This window comes from Molossus molossus, unplaced genomic scaffold, assembly GCF_014108415.1.
Source record: "Molossus molossus isolate mMolMol1 unplaced genomic scaffold, mMolMol1.p scaffold_m16_p_33, whole genome shotgun sequence".
Classification (NCBI taxonomy): Eukaryota; Metazoa; Chordata; class Mammalia; order Chiroptera; family Molossidae; genus Molossus; species Molossus molossus.
Genome location: NW_023425370.1, coordinates 228,340 through 242,351, shown reverse-complemented (window position 1 = coordinate 242,351; position 14,012 = coordinate 228,340). Strand labels below are relative to the sequence as shown.

The 14,012-nt window shown below is 61.8% G+C and overlaps 3 protein-coding genes across 4 annotated transcripts; 2 read left to right on the top strand and 1 right to left on the bottom strand.

Moving 5' to 3' along the window:
- Nucleotides 1-275: 275 nt before the first annotated feature.
- On the top strand, nt 276-4,154 carry GPT (glutamic--pyruvic transaminase). Of its 2 annotated transcripts, none has more exons than XM_036281246.1 (12): nt 276-334; nt 1,427-1,595; nt 1,718-1,807; nt 1,882-1,990; nt 2,164-2,297; nt 2,433-2,676; nt 2,802-2,881; nt 2,959-3,095; nt 3,184-3,358; nt 3,465-3,620; nt 3,716-3,828; nt 3,907-4,154. In XM_036281246.1, the coding sequence occupies exons 2-12, from the start codon at nt 1,434-1,436 to the stop codon at nt 3,995-3,997; spliced, it is 1,491 nt and encodes a 496-aa protein (XP_036137139.1). In that variant the 5' UTR covers nt 276-334; nt 1,427-1,433; the 3' UTR covers nt 3,998-4,154. The 2 variants fall into 2 exon arrangements, with proteins under 2 accessions (XP_036137139.1, XP_036137140.1); XM_036281247.1 differs by lacking the exon at nt 276-334 and adding an exon at nt 655-678.
- Nucleotides 4,155-5,507: 1,353 nt separating this feature from the next.
- MFSD3 (major facilitator superfamily domain containing 3) lies at nt 5,508-7,514 on the top strand. Its single transcript, XM_036281295.1, has 5 exons — nt 5,508-6,380; nt 6,670-6,817; nt 6,903-7,027; nt 7,095-7,204; nt 7,288-7,514. Exons 1-5 carry the CDS (start codon nt 5,702-5,704, stop codon nt 7,459-7,461), a joined length of 1,236 nt encoding a protein of 411 aa, XP_036137188.1. The 5' UTR covers nt 5,508-5,701; the 3' UTR covers nt 7,462-7,514.
- A 156-nt stretch (nt 7,515-7,670) lies between these two features.
- On the bottom strand, nt 7,671-13,959 carry RECQL4 (RecQ like helicase 4). The gene is given in 22 exon segments (XM_036281248.1): nt 7,671-7,919; nt 8,014-8,122; nt 8,263-8,410; nt 8,490-8,652; nt 8,740-8,909; nt 8,989-9,118; nt 9,190-9,442; nt 9,519-9,781; nt 9,858-9,999; nt 10,069-10,248; nt 10,322-10,501; nt 10,580-10,663; nt 11,105-11,241; nt 11,321-11,413; nt 11,498-11,629; nt 11,940-12,066; nt 12,141-12,327; nt 12,329-12,912; nt 13,209-13,349; nt 13,567-13,667; nt 13,778-13,811; nt 13,876-13,959. Coding segments are annotated over 22 exon segments (3,570 nt in total). The 3' UTR covers nt 7,671-7,791.
- Nucleotides 13,960-14,012: the final 53 nt, after the last annotated feature.

Genomic DNA, 14,012 nt, shown 5'->3' with positions numbered 1-14,012 from the left:
GGCTCAGGTCACCTTCCCCTCCTCACTGGACACATACCTGGTCAGCCCAGTGTCCACAGGGCCAGCCCTTCCCTGAGCATTGTGGAGGAGTGCCCACCCTGGGGGAGGGCCAGGTTAGGCTGCTGGTTAAATTTAGTGTGAGGGCCGGTGCAGCTGCCCAAGTCCACCTGCCAGCGGCTGCCACTGGAGCCCGTTGCCAGGGGACGGGCGGGGCTGGCTCCGCCTGGGGCTGGGCCCATATTAACCTGCACTCTGGCCTGGGGGCCAGAGGGCCAGGCCTGCTCGCCAGAAGCTGAAGTGGCAGTGAAGTGGCAGCGCAACAGGAAGTTTCGAGGTGAGAGCGGGACCAGCGCCTGGGCTCCTGTGTGTCCTCTCCAACCAGCAGGAGCAGAGGAGCCCAGGCTCCCGTCTGGCCTGGCCAGCCACCGGCAGCCCAGCTTAGAGGGCAGGCTCCCTGACCCTCCGCTCAGCTCAGCGTCAGGTGCCATAGCTGGGGGTAGCCACCCTAAAGGCAGGCCTGTGGAGGTGGGGCCCGGAGGGCCTATCACTGCTCACCTCCCACTCTCTACCAATTAGCAGCAACCAGGAAGCAGAGCTGAGGTCATCCTGCCTGTGGTGTGGCCCCAAGGGCAGCCCCAGGCTGGCCTGGTGAAAGGGCACCCCAGCACAGAGCAGCAGGTATCCAAGGGCCCTCCCCCAACACCCAACCCAGCAATTTGGGTCTCACAGTGATGACAGAGAGCAAGGTCCCATCACAGGGCTCTTGCAGCCCCCTTCCATGGCCACCAGGAGGGGCCAGATGGAACCCCCTGTCTGAGCACTTGCCTTCCCTCTCCCAATACCCCAGGATTCCTGAGGCCCAGCTAAGTTACCTGGGAGATAGGCCTGCTGACCCAAGCAAAGATGGGGGGCCTGAAAGGGTTAGGCCTCCTCCAAACCCTACTGGGTAACCCCCATTCTCTCCTCGGGGTTTGCACCTGCCCAGCTCTGCCAACCTGCTTGGGGCACTCAGCCCCCTTCCTCTCCCCAGACCCAGTTCCTTAGAGGTTCCTGAACCGAACCGTCTGTCCCTACCCCCCATGTGGGTCTCCTGCTCCCCTGTCCTGGGGACATGGCAGGCACTGGGCTGAGCCCCAAGCTCCGCCTGCCTCCTCACCCACTCCCTGTGGCTCCCTGGGGCAGAGCTGTGCCCAGATGGGTGGGGCTGGGCCTGATGGCCCCAGCAGCCCAGCTCCACCTTCAGCCTTTTCTGTCCCTTTCAGTGGGGCCAGCAGGCTACAGTGAAGAGGGTGCCCTCTTTCCTTGAGCCCCCTACCCAGGCTTCCCCTTACCAGTAAGCCCTGGCCCACTGAGCCGGGGCTCCGCTTCCCTCACTCCCACTTCCGGATCCTGCCACTGCCTGAGCCTCCTTCCTGCCTGGTCTTAGCAGGGTCATGGCCTTGAGGGCAGGTGACCACAGCCAGGCTGCAATGAATGGGCTGAAGGAAAAGGTGCTGACACTGGACACCATGAACCCGTGTGTTAAGAGGGTGGAGTATGCAGTCCGTGGTCCCATTGTGCTACGTGCCCTGGAGCTGGAGCAGGAGCTGCGTCAGGTATGGTCCTGGACCCCACCACTGCCCTTCAGGCTGCGCCTGGGCAGTCCAGTGTCACATGGGACAAGAGCTGGTGGGAGTGATAAAGCCCACTCTCAATGTCCCTGCCTCCATCCTCCCAGGGTGTAAAGAAGCCCTTCACTGAGGTCATCCGTGCCAACATCGGGGATGCACATGCCATGGGGCAGAAGCCCATCACCTTCCTGCGCCAGGTGAGGCTTGCACTGCCCTGGCAACCCCTCCCCTGTCAGCCATGTGCCCTGACCTCAGCATTTGCTCCTCCCAGGTCCTGGCCCTTTGCGTCCACCCCGACCTCCTCAATAGCCCCGACTTCCCTGAAGATGCCAAGAGAAGGGCGGAAAGCATCTTGAAGTCCTGCGGGGGCCACAGCCTAGGTAAGCGCCAGTACCAGGTCCCAGGGAGCAGGAGCAACTGGAGGGAGGCTATCCCAGGGGAGGGGCGAGGTGGACTCACTGGGAGGGGAAGATCTTTTCGGGAGGGCTGCCAGGGGACAGTAAGGGTCTCTCTGCTGACCACCCTACCTCGTCCTGCCCCGCCCCCGGCACAGGGGCTTACAGTGTCAGCTCTGGCATCCAGCTGATCCGAGAGGATGTGGCGCGGTACATCCAGGGGCGCGACGGAGGCATACCCGCGGACCCCAACAACATCTTCCTGTCCACAGGGGCCAGTGACGCCATCGTGGTAGGCCCTGGCTGGACTGTGTGTGTGCGGCCGGCTGGCCAGGCTCCTGGCAGGGTGGCGCGGGGGTTGTGTGTGTAGGGGTACGGGTGCAGCCCGGCCAATGCCACCTTCCCATCACTCCCATCCCTCCCATAGACAGTGCTGAAGTTACTGGTGGCCGGCGAGGGTCGTACGCGCACAGGCGTGCTCATCCCCATCCCCCAGTACCCACTCTATTCGGCCGCGTTGGCGGAGCTCAACGTGGTGCAGGTGGACTACTATCTGGACGAGGAGCGCACCTGGGCGCTGGACGTGGCGGAGCTGCGGCGGGCGCTGCTCAAGGCGCGTGAACACTGCTGTCCTCGCGCGCTCTGCATTATCAACCCCGGCAACCCCACCGGTGCGCCGCCAGCCCCGGCCCCGCCCCGCCCCGCCCCGCCCCGCTGCGCTTCCCCGCTCCACCACCTGGCTGACAGCAGTGCACGCTCTCGGCTGACCCTGGATTTGCCGTGTCCCCACACCCAGGGCAGGTGCAGACCCGCGAGTGCATCGAGGCCGTGATCCGCTTCGCCTTCGAGGAGCGGCTCTTCCTGATGGCTGATGAGGTGATCGCAGGGGCACGTGGGGGTGGGGGGCGAAGGGCATCAGCGGGCTCCCCCAGTGACGCCCGTCGCTTGTCCAGGTGTACCAGGACAACGTGTACGCCGAAGGCTCCCAGTTCCACTCGTTCAAGAAGGTGCTCATGGAGATGGGGCCCCCGTACGCGGTGCAGCAGGAGCTGGCCTCCTTCCACTCGGTCTCCAAGGGCTACATGGGCGAGTGCGTGCGGGCCAGAAGGGCGGGGATTCTCTGACCCTGGTCAGCCTCCTCTGTCGGCTCTGCCTTGACACTGGCCTTTGCCCCTAAGGTGCGGGTTCCGTGGTGGCTACGTGGAGGTGGTGAACTTGGATGCCGCGGTGCAGCAGCAGATGCAGAAACTGATGAGCGTGCGGCTGTGCCCGCCCCTGCCGGGCCAAGTCCTGCTCCACACGGTGGTTAGTCCGCCTGCGCCCTCGGACCCCTCCTTTACGCAGTTCCAAGCGGTGAGTCGGAGGAGACTGGGAGGAGGTGGGGAGGGGCGGCTGAGGCGGTGAGCGGGCTGGGTTGGGGGGCGCCCGGGCCCCCTCCTGATGGACCCTCCGTCCACAGGAGAGGCGGGCGGTGCTGGCCGAGCTGGCGGCCAAGGCCAAGCTCACAGAGCAGGTCTTCAACGAGGCTCCTGGCATCCACTGCAACCCGGTGCAGGGCGCCATGTACTCCTTCCCGCGCATAGAGTTGCCCCCGCGCGCGGTACAGCGCGCTCAGGTGCGGTGCCCAGCGGGCAGGCCTGCTCCACAGGGAGGGCGGGGGCTGGGACATCTGGCTCTGACCGTTCGGACTGCCCCGCTCTCTCCCTCCAGGAGCTGGGCGTGGCTCCTGACATGTTCTTCTGCTTGAGCTTGCTGGAGGAGACCGGTATCTGCGTGGTGCCGGGCAGCGGCTTCGGGCAGCGGGAAGGCACCTACCACTTCCGGTGAGGCCCTGCCGCGCCGCCCCTCCCCTCCCTGCGGCCCCCAGGTCCCTTGCCCTTCGCTTACCTTCCTCGTTTTAGGATGACCATCCTGCCCGCCGTGGAGAAGCTGCGTCCCCTTTTGGAAAAGCTGAGCCAGTTCCACGCCAAGTTCACCCGCGAATACTCTTGAGTGCTGCTGGGGACCAGGCCCTGTGGGCTGGACTGACAGCGCCCTGGTTTCTGGAGGGTGGAGGGGTCTCGTCTCGATGCCTGTGGGGCTGGGCCCCTGCCTCTCTTCAGGCCTCTAATAAAGCTGTGAGAGCCTGGCCGCTTGGCTGAGGTGTGCACACCTGTGTGCGACTCCCTAGTTTCCTGGTTGCCTTCAGGAGAGGTCTAGGAGGGCTTCCAGAGAAGGTGATTTTCCCGCTCCGCTCCTCCGGTGGGCTGGTTCTCTACCGTGGGGGCGCAAAGAGGAAGCCTTGTTTTTCTCTTAACTGCCGCCTGGGGCTGCTGGTGGCGCAGAGGAACAAATGGGTCTGTCTCAGCCTGTGTTGTGTTTGAAGTGTGTGGTGAGTGTGTGTGACATCTTCCCACTGGACCTCAGTCAGGGCCGAGGATGACTCTGCAACCCAGGTACGTGCCCTTGACTGAAATTGAACCCGTGACCCTTTGGTTTACAGGCTGACACTCTAACTGCTGAGCCAGACACGCCAGGGCTAGTCTCTATTTTTTTTAATTTTTCCTTTATTGCTTTTTTTAGAGAGAGAGAACATCAATTGACCACCTCCTGCATGCCCCCCACTGGGGATCAGGTGCACAACCTGGGCATGTGTCCTGTCAGGGAATCGAACCGGCGACCTCTTGGTGCATGGGTCGACGCTCAACCACTGAGTCACACTGGCCGCACTAGTCCCTATTTTAAAGATGAGGAAATGTAGCCCAGCTGGTGTGGCTCAGTGGATTGAGCATCAGTCCCATGGACTGAGAGACTGGGTTTGATTTCCAGTCAGGGCACAATCCCCAGTAGGGGGTGTGCAGGAGGTAGCCGAACTGTTTCTCACATCGATGTTTCCCTCTCTCTTTCCCTTCCTCTCTCTCTAAAAAATAAAAATATTTAAAAAGAAATATGTAGAAATGACAAGAAACCCACTCACAGTGACCCCAGCAGCTGAGGGAGTACATTGACTCAAGTGCTTGCAAGTGAGTCAGCTTCAGGGATCCATGGGCTCAGAGACGGGAGGCAGTTCTTATCTACGGGCCATCCTTCACTACCCCCTCTGGTCTTCAGGAGCCCCACGGGGGTGCAGCTCTGGGCAGGAGAGGCCACAGGGGACCCCCACATTCAGCTTATCCTTGGATAGGCCTCTCTTGGCAGGGCCAGCCAGAGTAGGCTGGGTTTCGTGGCTGCTGAAACCACAAACAGCCAGGGCCAGAAGTGTCTACCTTGTGCTAGACAGTGGACCTTTAAGAGACGCTGCGGTCATTGGTGAGATACTGGAGAGCTCGGGTCTAGGTCCAAGTGGCCTGGGGAGGATCTGATTATCCTGAAAAAGACCAGAATGGGTCGCGTCGCCACTTTGTACTCTGGACCGGGGCCCGCGTCGGCGGCCAACACGCAGTACCCAGATTGGCCACTGGGGACACCTAAGTACAGCGGACGCTCTGGCCCGCGCCAGCGCTCTATGGCCTGCGTCTCTCGGCCGCGCTGCCGGGATCAGAGTATGGCCTGCGTCTCTGCGGGTTACAGGCGCTAGCTAGTCCGACCCTAACTCCGTTTGGACCAGTCCAAAGGCCATGCCCCTTGATCCGACCAGACCACAGGCGGAACCGCATTGCTCCATTCCACTCCAGGCCTGGCCTTGAACTCGGCCGCAGCCCCGGGTCCGCTCTGGCCATGCGTGGGAAGCTGCTGCTGCTGGCCGGCCTCTACCTGGTGCAGGGCCTGCCCTATGGGCTGCAGTCTGGCCTGCTGCCCATGCTGCTGCGAGCGGGCGGCCTCTCCCTGACACGTGTGGGACTGGCCAAATTGCTGTACGCGCCCTGGCTGTTCAAGCTAGTATGGGCACCACTGGTGGACACACGGGGCTCCCCCAGGGCCTGGCTGACGCTCAGCACGGCTGCTCTGGGCTTAGTGTGCGGGCTGCTGGCAGCCCTGCCTCCTGCTGAAGCTGGCCAGGCTGAGCTGCCGGTTACCGTGGCAGTGCTACTTCTGTTGCTGAACCTTGGTGCAGCTGTGCAGGACGTGGCCCTTGACACGCTGGCTGTGCAGCTCCTGGAACCAGCAGAGCTGGGCCCTGGCAATACCGTGCAGGTGGTCGCTTACAAGCTGGGGTCGGCGCTGGCGGGTGGTGGGCTGCTGGCCCTTCTGCCCACCTTCTCCTGGCCCCATCTATTTCTGCTCCTGGCTGCCATCTACTGGCTGGCTGCTGCCCTGGCTTGGGTTGCACCTGCCCTGCAACAACTGCCCTCGCCGCAGCAGAAAGGACCCCCTACGAACTACCTGAACCTCCTGGACTTGCTGGCTGTGTCTGGGACCCTGTGGACCACAGGCTTTGCAGTCACTTACAAGCTGGGTGAGTGAGGGCTTGAGTCAGGCAAACAGCAGGGGTGGGGACCTGAGGGAACTCCAAGTAGGGCCACCCTCCATTTGGGGTATACCCTGTGGGCTGGAGCCTAGCCCAGCAGCTGGGCCTTACATTTTGTCCTCCAGCTCCAGCCACAACCCCTTGGTCATGCTGACCCTGAGCTTGGCCGATGCATCTCCTGTCTCAGCATCAGAGGCAGGGTAGCAGTCTGGCTGGAGAGTAAGACCCCAGGTGGAAAAGGGAGGTAGGTACACACCTACTCATGTTCTCTCCACAGGTGAACAGGGCGCCAGCAGCCTGTTTCCACTCCTCTTGTTGGACCAAGGCCTCTCTGCCCCAGAGCTGGGGCTGTGGAACAGTGTTGGTGCGGTGGCCTGCTCCATTGCTGGCTCGTCCATGGGTGGGGCCCTGCTGTCGGGGCATCGGTGAGCCTTCCTCAGCCTGTCCCCCTTACTTGCTCACCCCTCTACCTGCCCCATGCCCCTGACCCGCCCAGTCTCCCCAACCCAGGAAACTGCTGCCCTTGCTGAAGTCAGTGCTTTGGTTCCGTCTTGGGGGCCTGGTGTGCCAGACCACCTTGCTCTTCTACCTGGACACCTCATTGGCCAGGCTTGGCCCTGGCACAGTCCTGAGAGGTGAGGGGCTGGGCACTGGGGGAGGAACACAGTGCATCCTGGGCCCTGCTGACCTCAGTTCTCTCAGGGGCAGCCTTGTTGAGCCTGTGTCTGCAACACTTCTTGGGGGGCCTGGTCACAACTGCCACCTTCACCCTGATGATGCGCTGCAGCCAGCTGGCACCCAGTGCCCTCCAGGTGAGGGGGCATGGCCAGGACACCGAGGGGATGCAGAACTGGGGTCCAAGCAAGTCCTAATCTACCCCCCACCCCTTCCCCAGGCCACACACTACAGCCTCCTGGCTACAATGGAGCTGCTGGGGAAGCTGCTGCTAGGCACACTGGCTGGAGCCCTGGCTGACAGCCTAGGGCTGCATCTCTGTTTCTCACTCTTCCTTGCTCTCTCAGCCATGCCCATCCTATATCTGGGTCTGGCACCCAGAACCCTGGCCTGAGCTAGGTGGCAAGACTGGTCAATAAAGCCAAGTGTGACTGGCCTGCTTGTCTATTTGGGATGTATGGTGTCCAAGGCTGTCCTGAGACCGTGGCACCATGCCATTAGAAAGGAGGGTTCCTAAGAACAACTTAAGCATCTTTTATTCTGTACTTTGGGGCTTCCTTGTGCCCACATTCCTGGCAGTGGGCTTTGCCCAAGGTGGTCAGTCACTGTCCAGACCACTGACGTTTCTTTGTCTTGGTCTTACACCTGCCACTGTCCACGCTGTGATACACACGTTCACACCCACGTCTGGCATGGGGAACAGGGCCTGCCTGATGCAAGGTGGTCAGCGGCGGCCCCACAGCAGGATCTCCTCTGTGGCTAGGTTTATTAGGGCATGAAAGCTCAGGTGAAGGTACTTCCTCCAGAATCGCCGATCTCGACCATACACCTGGGCTGGAAAGCAGGGGCTTCCTGTGGTGGGAGGGGAGACATGGCCCTGAGGACTATCACCTGGGTCCAGCCCCTGCCCGTGCTTGCGTTAGGGCTGAGCCTTGCAAGCCCTCACCGATGCCATGGAAGATGCGGGCCACAGCCCTGCCTGAGAACTGCTGCTCTGGCCACGAGGACAGCAAGTGGTGGATGTCTCTGCGGATCTGGTCCTCCCAGTCCTGCAGCTGGGGGTTGGGGCATGACAGGCCAACCTAAGCATCCAGGTTACCGTGCTTCACAGGGCCCCCGTACAGGGCAGGAGACGGGTGTGCACATGTGGGTGCTTGCCTAACCTTGCCCCAGGCCGGGAGGAGCCAGCACTCACCTTGGCCTGCCCTGGCTCTGGGCCCTGTGCTTCCTCTTTGCCCCCTGGTCCCTCTTCCTCAAAGTAGTGGCTGAGCAGGGCTTTGAGCCTGGTGCTGCGCTCCTCGTCTGGCTTCTCCAGGCATGGCCCGCAGCTGGGGAAGGCTATGCTGGGGTGGGATGAGCTCATCAGAACCACCCTCTGGGGTGGGAGTTGGGGGGCCACACTCTTCCCACCCTCTCCCACACCTGTGAAAGGCCTGGAACACAAGGTGCAGGCAGGCCAGGGCCTCCCGCTCTCTGGCCTGCACGCGGTCATATAGGAAGTCACAGATCTGGTCCTTCTCCTGGGCTGTCAGGTCCCCTGGGCTATGCAGGTGGAAGGCCAGCTCGCTGAACTCCACCAGCACACCTGTACCCCGAGGCACACCTGCCAGAGAATGTGTCAGATGGGCAGGTTGGCAGGCAGATGCCATACAGGGTCAGGGGTGGGACGCACCTGTCCTGGGCTCTGGGTCCCACTGTAGTTGGCGGAGGGCCTTCTGTACAGGAGCCAGCTCCCAGCCCATTGAATCCACCAGCTTGACCATGTCCAACTCCACAGAGCTGCTTTCCCCGCAAGTGTTCTCAGGCAGCTGCTGGGCGATGCACGCAGCCAGGGGGGGACACCTGCCAGGGGAAGAAATCAGTGATTGGCCGCCCTGGTCTTCCATCCCTGGCACAACTGTGGGGTAGGATGTATGTTCACCTGTGGGCCAGGGCCTGGAGCTGGGTAGGGCCTCCAGGGCATCGCAGGCGGCAGTGAGTGTAGGTGGGTGCCAGCAGCTCCAGCCAGCGTTGTGGGTGCAGCTCCAGGTAGCACAGCAGGGTCTCAATGACTGGGGGAAGAGCTGGGCTCAGAGAACATGAGACTGTGGAGTGCCCCCGAACATTTGTCCCAGTTCCTCACCCTCCTCAGGCATGTCCAGAGCCTGCACTGTGGGCTGCACTGGGAGTGTCCGCTCGTGGCCTGGGCACCGGGCTGTGTGCTCATGGCTGGGTTGCTCAGATGACCAGCTCTCCTGTCTCTCACTTCCCTCCTGCTCTGACAGCCGCTGGGCACAGGTGCATGGTGGGAATGCACGATGCACCAGCTTCTTTACCGCAAGGAAGTCAGTGGCATTGGCATGTATGTGTCTGCGCAGCTCCCGAAGGTCCTCACCCTGCAGCAGGACAGCTGTGAATGTGCAGCCATGGCACTGGGTGGGGTGAGGGGAGCTCAAGCTGGTGGGCACCAACCTGGGGCTGCAGAAAGAGGTGGCAGTGTGCAGGCTGCCCATCACGGCCGGCCCGGCCCACGGCTTGCACATAGCTCTCAAAGCTTGGGGGCAGCCCCAGGTGCAGAACAGCCCGCACATCTGGCCGGTCCAGGCCCATCCCAAAGGCTACTGTGGCCACCACCACCCGCAGCCGACCCTCCATGAAGGCCCGCTGCACACGCCGCCGCTCCCGGCTGCACATGCCGGCATGGTAGGCTTCAGCCATGGCCTCTGGGTCTCTGCCTGCAAAGAAGACACAGATGGTGGTGTGGTGCATGCCTGGGCAGGTCTGTGGGGCACAGCCCTGCCCCAGCCTCACCTCTGGGCCCTGCGGCCCCAGCTGTAGGCAGGCAGGTGCGGAGCAGAGCAGAGATACGCTCAGTGTCCTGCCGTCTGTTACAGTAGACAATGATGGAGTCCAGGGTGCGGAAACGGTCACCCTGAAGCAGTGTCACTAGAGCCTAGTGAGAGACAGCAGTCAGTGTGGGCAGTCGGGAGGTGAAGCCTCTACCAGGTGTGTGCACACCTACCTGGTCTGGGTCCCTGTCCATGGACACAGAGAGATGTAAGTTGGTGGGGATGGTAACTGGACCCCTGAGGATAGCCTCCTTGGCTACGCCCAGGTGCTTGGCCATGTCGAGGGCGGTGATGCACGTGGCTGTGGCTGTGAGACCCAGGAAGCAGCGCACTCCCAGGTGTTCCCGCAGCACCTGTGCAGGAGTAGGGCAGTGAAGATGCCCACCCTCCCCTTTCTCATCTCACCTGTTTCATGACAAGGCTTACCTTGCAGACACGTAGGTAGCAGGGTCGGAAGTTGTGGGACCACTGAGAGAGGCAATGGGCTTCGTCAACACAGACAAAGGCCACTGGGGGTAGCTGAGCGAGGCAGGCAGGGCCCCCAGCCCCAGCTCCAACCAGTGCCTCAGGTGACAGCATCAGCACATGCACCTGGGCTGCCCGCGCCTGTGGAAACCAAGGTCAGGACCACTGCCCAGGCCCTGCCTGCCATTCCCAAGTGTCTTGCCCTGTGAGGCCCCTCACCCTCTGGAGGGCAGAGTCCCGCTGCTTCCTGGTCATGCCTGAGTGCACACAGGCTGCCTTCAGGCCGGGGGGCAGGCCAGACACCTGCAAATACAGGAGCACAGCCTGTTGAAGGCCATCCAGCCCTGGCCCTTCCCCAAATGTCTCTCCCAATCACTCAGCCTGACAGATATTGCTACATCCACTCCACGTCTTCCGTAGAGAAAACACCGACACTGGGTCCTAGGCCTAAGAGTTCAGAGCTGCCTGTGGACCTGGGCTCAGGAGCACTGGGAACAGACAGGCCCCACTGAGGATATCTCCCTTCCCCACCGCTCCTTTTAGGGGAGGACCTGGCCAGCTATGTCCCTGCTATGCTTAGGCCACTGCCAGACTGAGGCTGTGGACAGAGCTGGTGGACCAGGAGCTGGGACCCTTGCAGCTCTGGGGTGGGAGTGGGGTAAGCAGCAGCAGCCCAAGGGGACAGAGAAGCCGTGGGTGCTGGTGCCTGCCTTCCGCCCACACCTGAGGGTCCTGTCCACACACCTGGTCGTCCATGAGGGACAGGAGAGGGGAAATAACCAGTGTGAGACAGGGGCTTCGCCGGGCATAGAGCATCGCAGGGAGTTGGTAACACAGGGATTTACCAGCACCAGTGGGCAGCACCAGCAGCGTGGACATGCCTGGGTAGGAACAACGTTAGCAGTGCTGCTCTGTGGCCTGGCGAAGCCCCACCTTGATACCCCCAGCAGCCACGCTCACCAGACAGAATTCGCATGACTACATGTTCCTGCCCAGGGCGGAAGGCTTGGTGTCCCAGCTGCTCCAGGGCCTGAAACACCTCAGCTGGTGTCTCTGTGGGCATAGGTGTTGGTCAGCATGGCCTAGATTTGCCCCCACCCCTCAGCAAAGGCTCTAGATTGGTAGGAATCTGCTCACCTGCCACCTGCCCCAATGGACCTGGCACATAGAGTGGTGGCACAGTTGGGGGCGGGCAGGATGCCCCAGGCACAGGTGCCTCCATGGGCGCCAGCAACTCAGGCCCAGCAGGCTCTGTATGTTTCTCATCTGCTGGGGTGGACAAGAGAGGGTGGTGTGGGAACTCTAGGCTGGGCTGGCATCATTCTAGCAAGAAGGCTGCTGACTATCTCTCCTCTCCCCGGGGAGCTGGCAGTAGTGTCCGTCCTCTGAACTATTTCTTTCAATGTGAATAGCATTTGCATATCATCTTCATTTCTGTCACATTCCTTCTTGGGGTCCAGGATAGATTTTGGGCCTACGGAGGGTCTTTTGCTTAAGCCAAACTACCCCCACCCCAAAAAGCACAACACCCTCTCCAAGCAATCTTGGCCTAGTACACCATCCAAAACAGAGGCCTCACCTGGTTTGGGACACTGGGATGCCCAGTGGCCGAGCTGCCCACACTGGAAGCAAAAATCCTTGGCTGTGGTTCTGGGCTGACGACCCTCCAAAGACTCCACTTTCTTCTTCCACTTCTGCTTCCATGCCTGGGGTGAGGCAGAAAAGAGGGTCACAAGGCGAGAGGCAGGAGGGGTGAGGAGGGCGCCTTCCACCATCTCACCTGCTTTCGGAGGAGTCTGCCACGCAGGGCTGGGCCCCGAACATAGCGTTTCTGTTTCATGTTGAGGCGAACATAATTACCCCTGTCCTGAACAGCTGGCCTAAAAGGAACACACAGGTGAGCTTTGGCCAAAGTCCTCCCCACCCTGGCCCAACTCAAGGCGACCCTGCTGGGAGGCTGAATTTTAGTACCTGGGGGCTGAGAGGCTGCTGAGTGGCTGTGCATGCATGGGCTCCCCTGGACAGTCTTCTGTGCGCACTATAGCCCTAGCTTCCTCAGGCGGGGGGCCTGCTTGGCCGCTATGGTGCTGGGTCTGTGCAGGGGTTCCCTCTGGCTCTCTACTCTGTTTCCACTTCTTGCCTTGACCACTGCCTGGTAGGGAGCTCACTGCACTGACTCCAGCTGCCTGTAGAGGTGGTGTCTCAGGGCCTGTGCTGGGGCCAAGAACACATGAAACATGTGAAGTCACAGGCTGTGGTTCCTCTGTACCCAGGACAGGCTGGCAATCTTCAGAAGTCTTTGGAAAATCTAGGGTCCCACTGTGACACCGCTGCAGCCAGCCAGGGTCTAGGGAGCCCAGCCGCAGGCTCAGGGACTCCTGCAGCTGCTGGAACCGGCCTGGTTTCAGCTGGGGCCTGGGAAGCTGGGGGGGCATCTCACTGACTTCTTCAGGAGACATGGAGGCAGCCTCTGCAGCTGGTAGCCCCAGGGAAGGCACCTTGGGTGAGGATCTTCGTGGAAGCTGGGGTATTCGGCCCAGGGCTGGCCCAGCCTGGGAGGGGAAGGACAAACAAGCAAGCAGGAACTCAGGCCCCGGGCTGCCACAGACTATGGAACCTGTCAGAGTTCCCCCTAACCCCAACCTCAATGAGGCTAGCATAGAAAGGAAGCTGAGAGCAGAAACTGGCCCTGACCTCCTGTCTGAAGTTGTAGCCTGGTTAATCCTGGAGACAAGGGGATGTTCTAGTGCAAGTGTGCGTGCGTGCGTGCACAGATGTCTGGTGATCCTGTCCCTGGGCTGAGGGCAGTTCTGGACCCAGGATGGACCTCCTACTTTGCCCTTCTTACCTGCAGAGTGCCTTTTAGGTTTGCCTTAAGCCTCTTCCCATAGTCCTGCACAGATCTCCGAGGTCTCGGCCCTGGAGCAGGATGCGGACTCTGGGTTACAGCCCGATTCAGGTGGGACCCCCAGCAGTTAAGCTCCGGTATCTGCGGGAAGAGAAAGTGGGGAAGCAAGGGTTGGTGTGGGGACAGAGGGGTCTCCAGCCCACTTCCCAGCCACTCAGAGACATGGAGGGAGATCGGGCCCTCCACCCTGTCCAGCCTTCCCCCCAAATCCTGTGCCCCACGGACGCCTGGCCACGACTCCTTGACTCCGCCGCACAGTAAGATAAACCAGGAGATTAGGATGTCCCGGCTCAGGTACCTCCTCTGCTGCCTCCGGAAGTGACTGCACAGGGACGCGGGGCCCGACGCCGCTGGCCTGACCCAGGGCCTCCTTCAGGGCGCGGTACTCCCGGTAGAGCGCTGGGAGCGGGGTCAGGGTTCGGGGTTCGGTGGGTCTCGCTCGGCTCCCTCATCCCCAGTCCCTCCGACCGCTCCCCCACTATCCCCTCCGCCCATGCCCGCGCGCTCACCGCGGGTCTCCTCGGGCGCCGCTTCCACGTCCTCCTGTGAAGGGAGAACGTCAGCCGGGCGCCGCACCCACAGCTCCCCGCCCCCGGGCAGCCCGTACCTGGCCCGGCCGTCGCCCGCGCTGCTGCCTGAACGCGCGTTCCCAGGCCTGTAGTTGTGTCCGCACGTCCCGCAGCCGCTCCATGTTGCTCCACCGGCTCCACGCCGGGCGCCCTGTGTATCTCCCGCCGCGAAGGC

Bases quoted from the DNA above. Each gene is read 5' to 3' on its own strand.
- MFSD3 (XM_036281295.1), top strand. From the start codon at position 5,702: ATGCGTGGGAAGCTGCTGCTGCTGGCCGGCCTCTACCTGGTGCAGGGC. The intron at 6,381-6,669 runs GTGAGTGAGGGC...TTCTCTCCACAG, and splicing joins TGCAGTCACTTACAAGCTGG to GTGAACAGGGCGCCAGCAGC. The intron at 7,205-7,287 runs GTGAGGGGGCAT...CCCCTTCCCCAG, and splicing joins TGGCACCCAGTGCCCTCCAG to GCCACACACTACAGCCTCCT.
- GPT (XM_036281246.1), top strand. From the start codon at position 1,434: ATGGCCTTGAGGGCAGGTGACCACAGCCAGGCTGCAATGAATGGGCTG. The intron at 2,298-2,432 runs GTAGGCCCTGGC...TCCCTCCCATAG, and splicing joins GGGCCAGTGACGCCATCGTG to ACAGTGCTGAAGTTACTGGT. The intron at 2,677-2,801 runs GTGCGCCGCCAG...CCCCACACCCAG, and splicing joins CAACCCCGGCAACCCCACCG to GGCAGGTGCAGACCCGCGAG.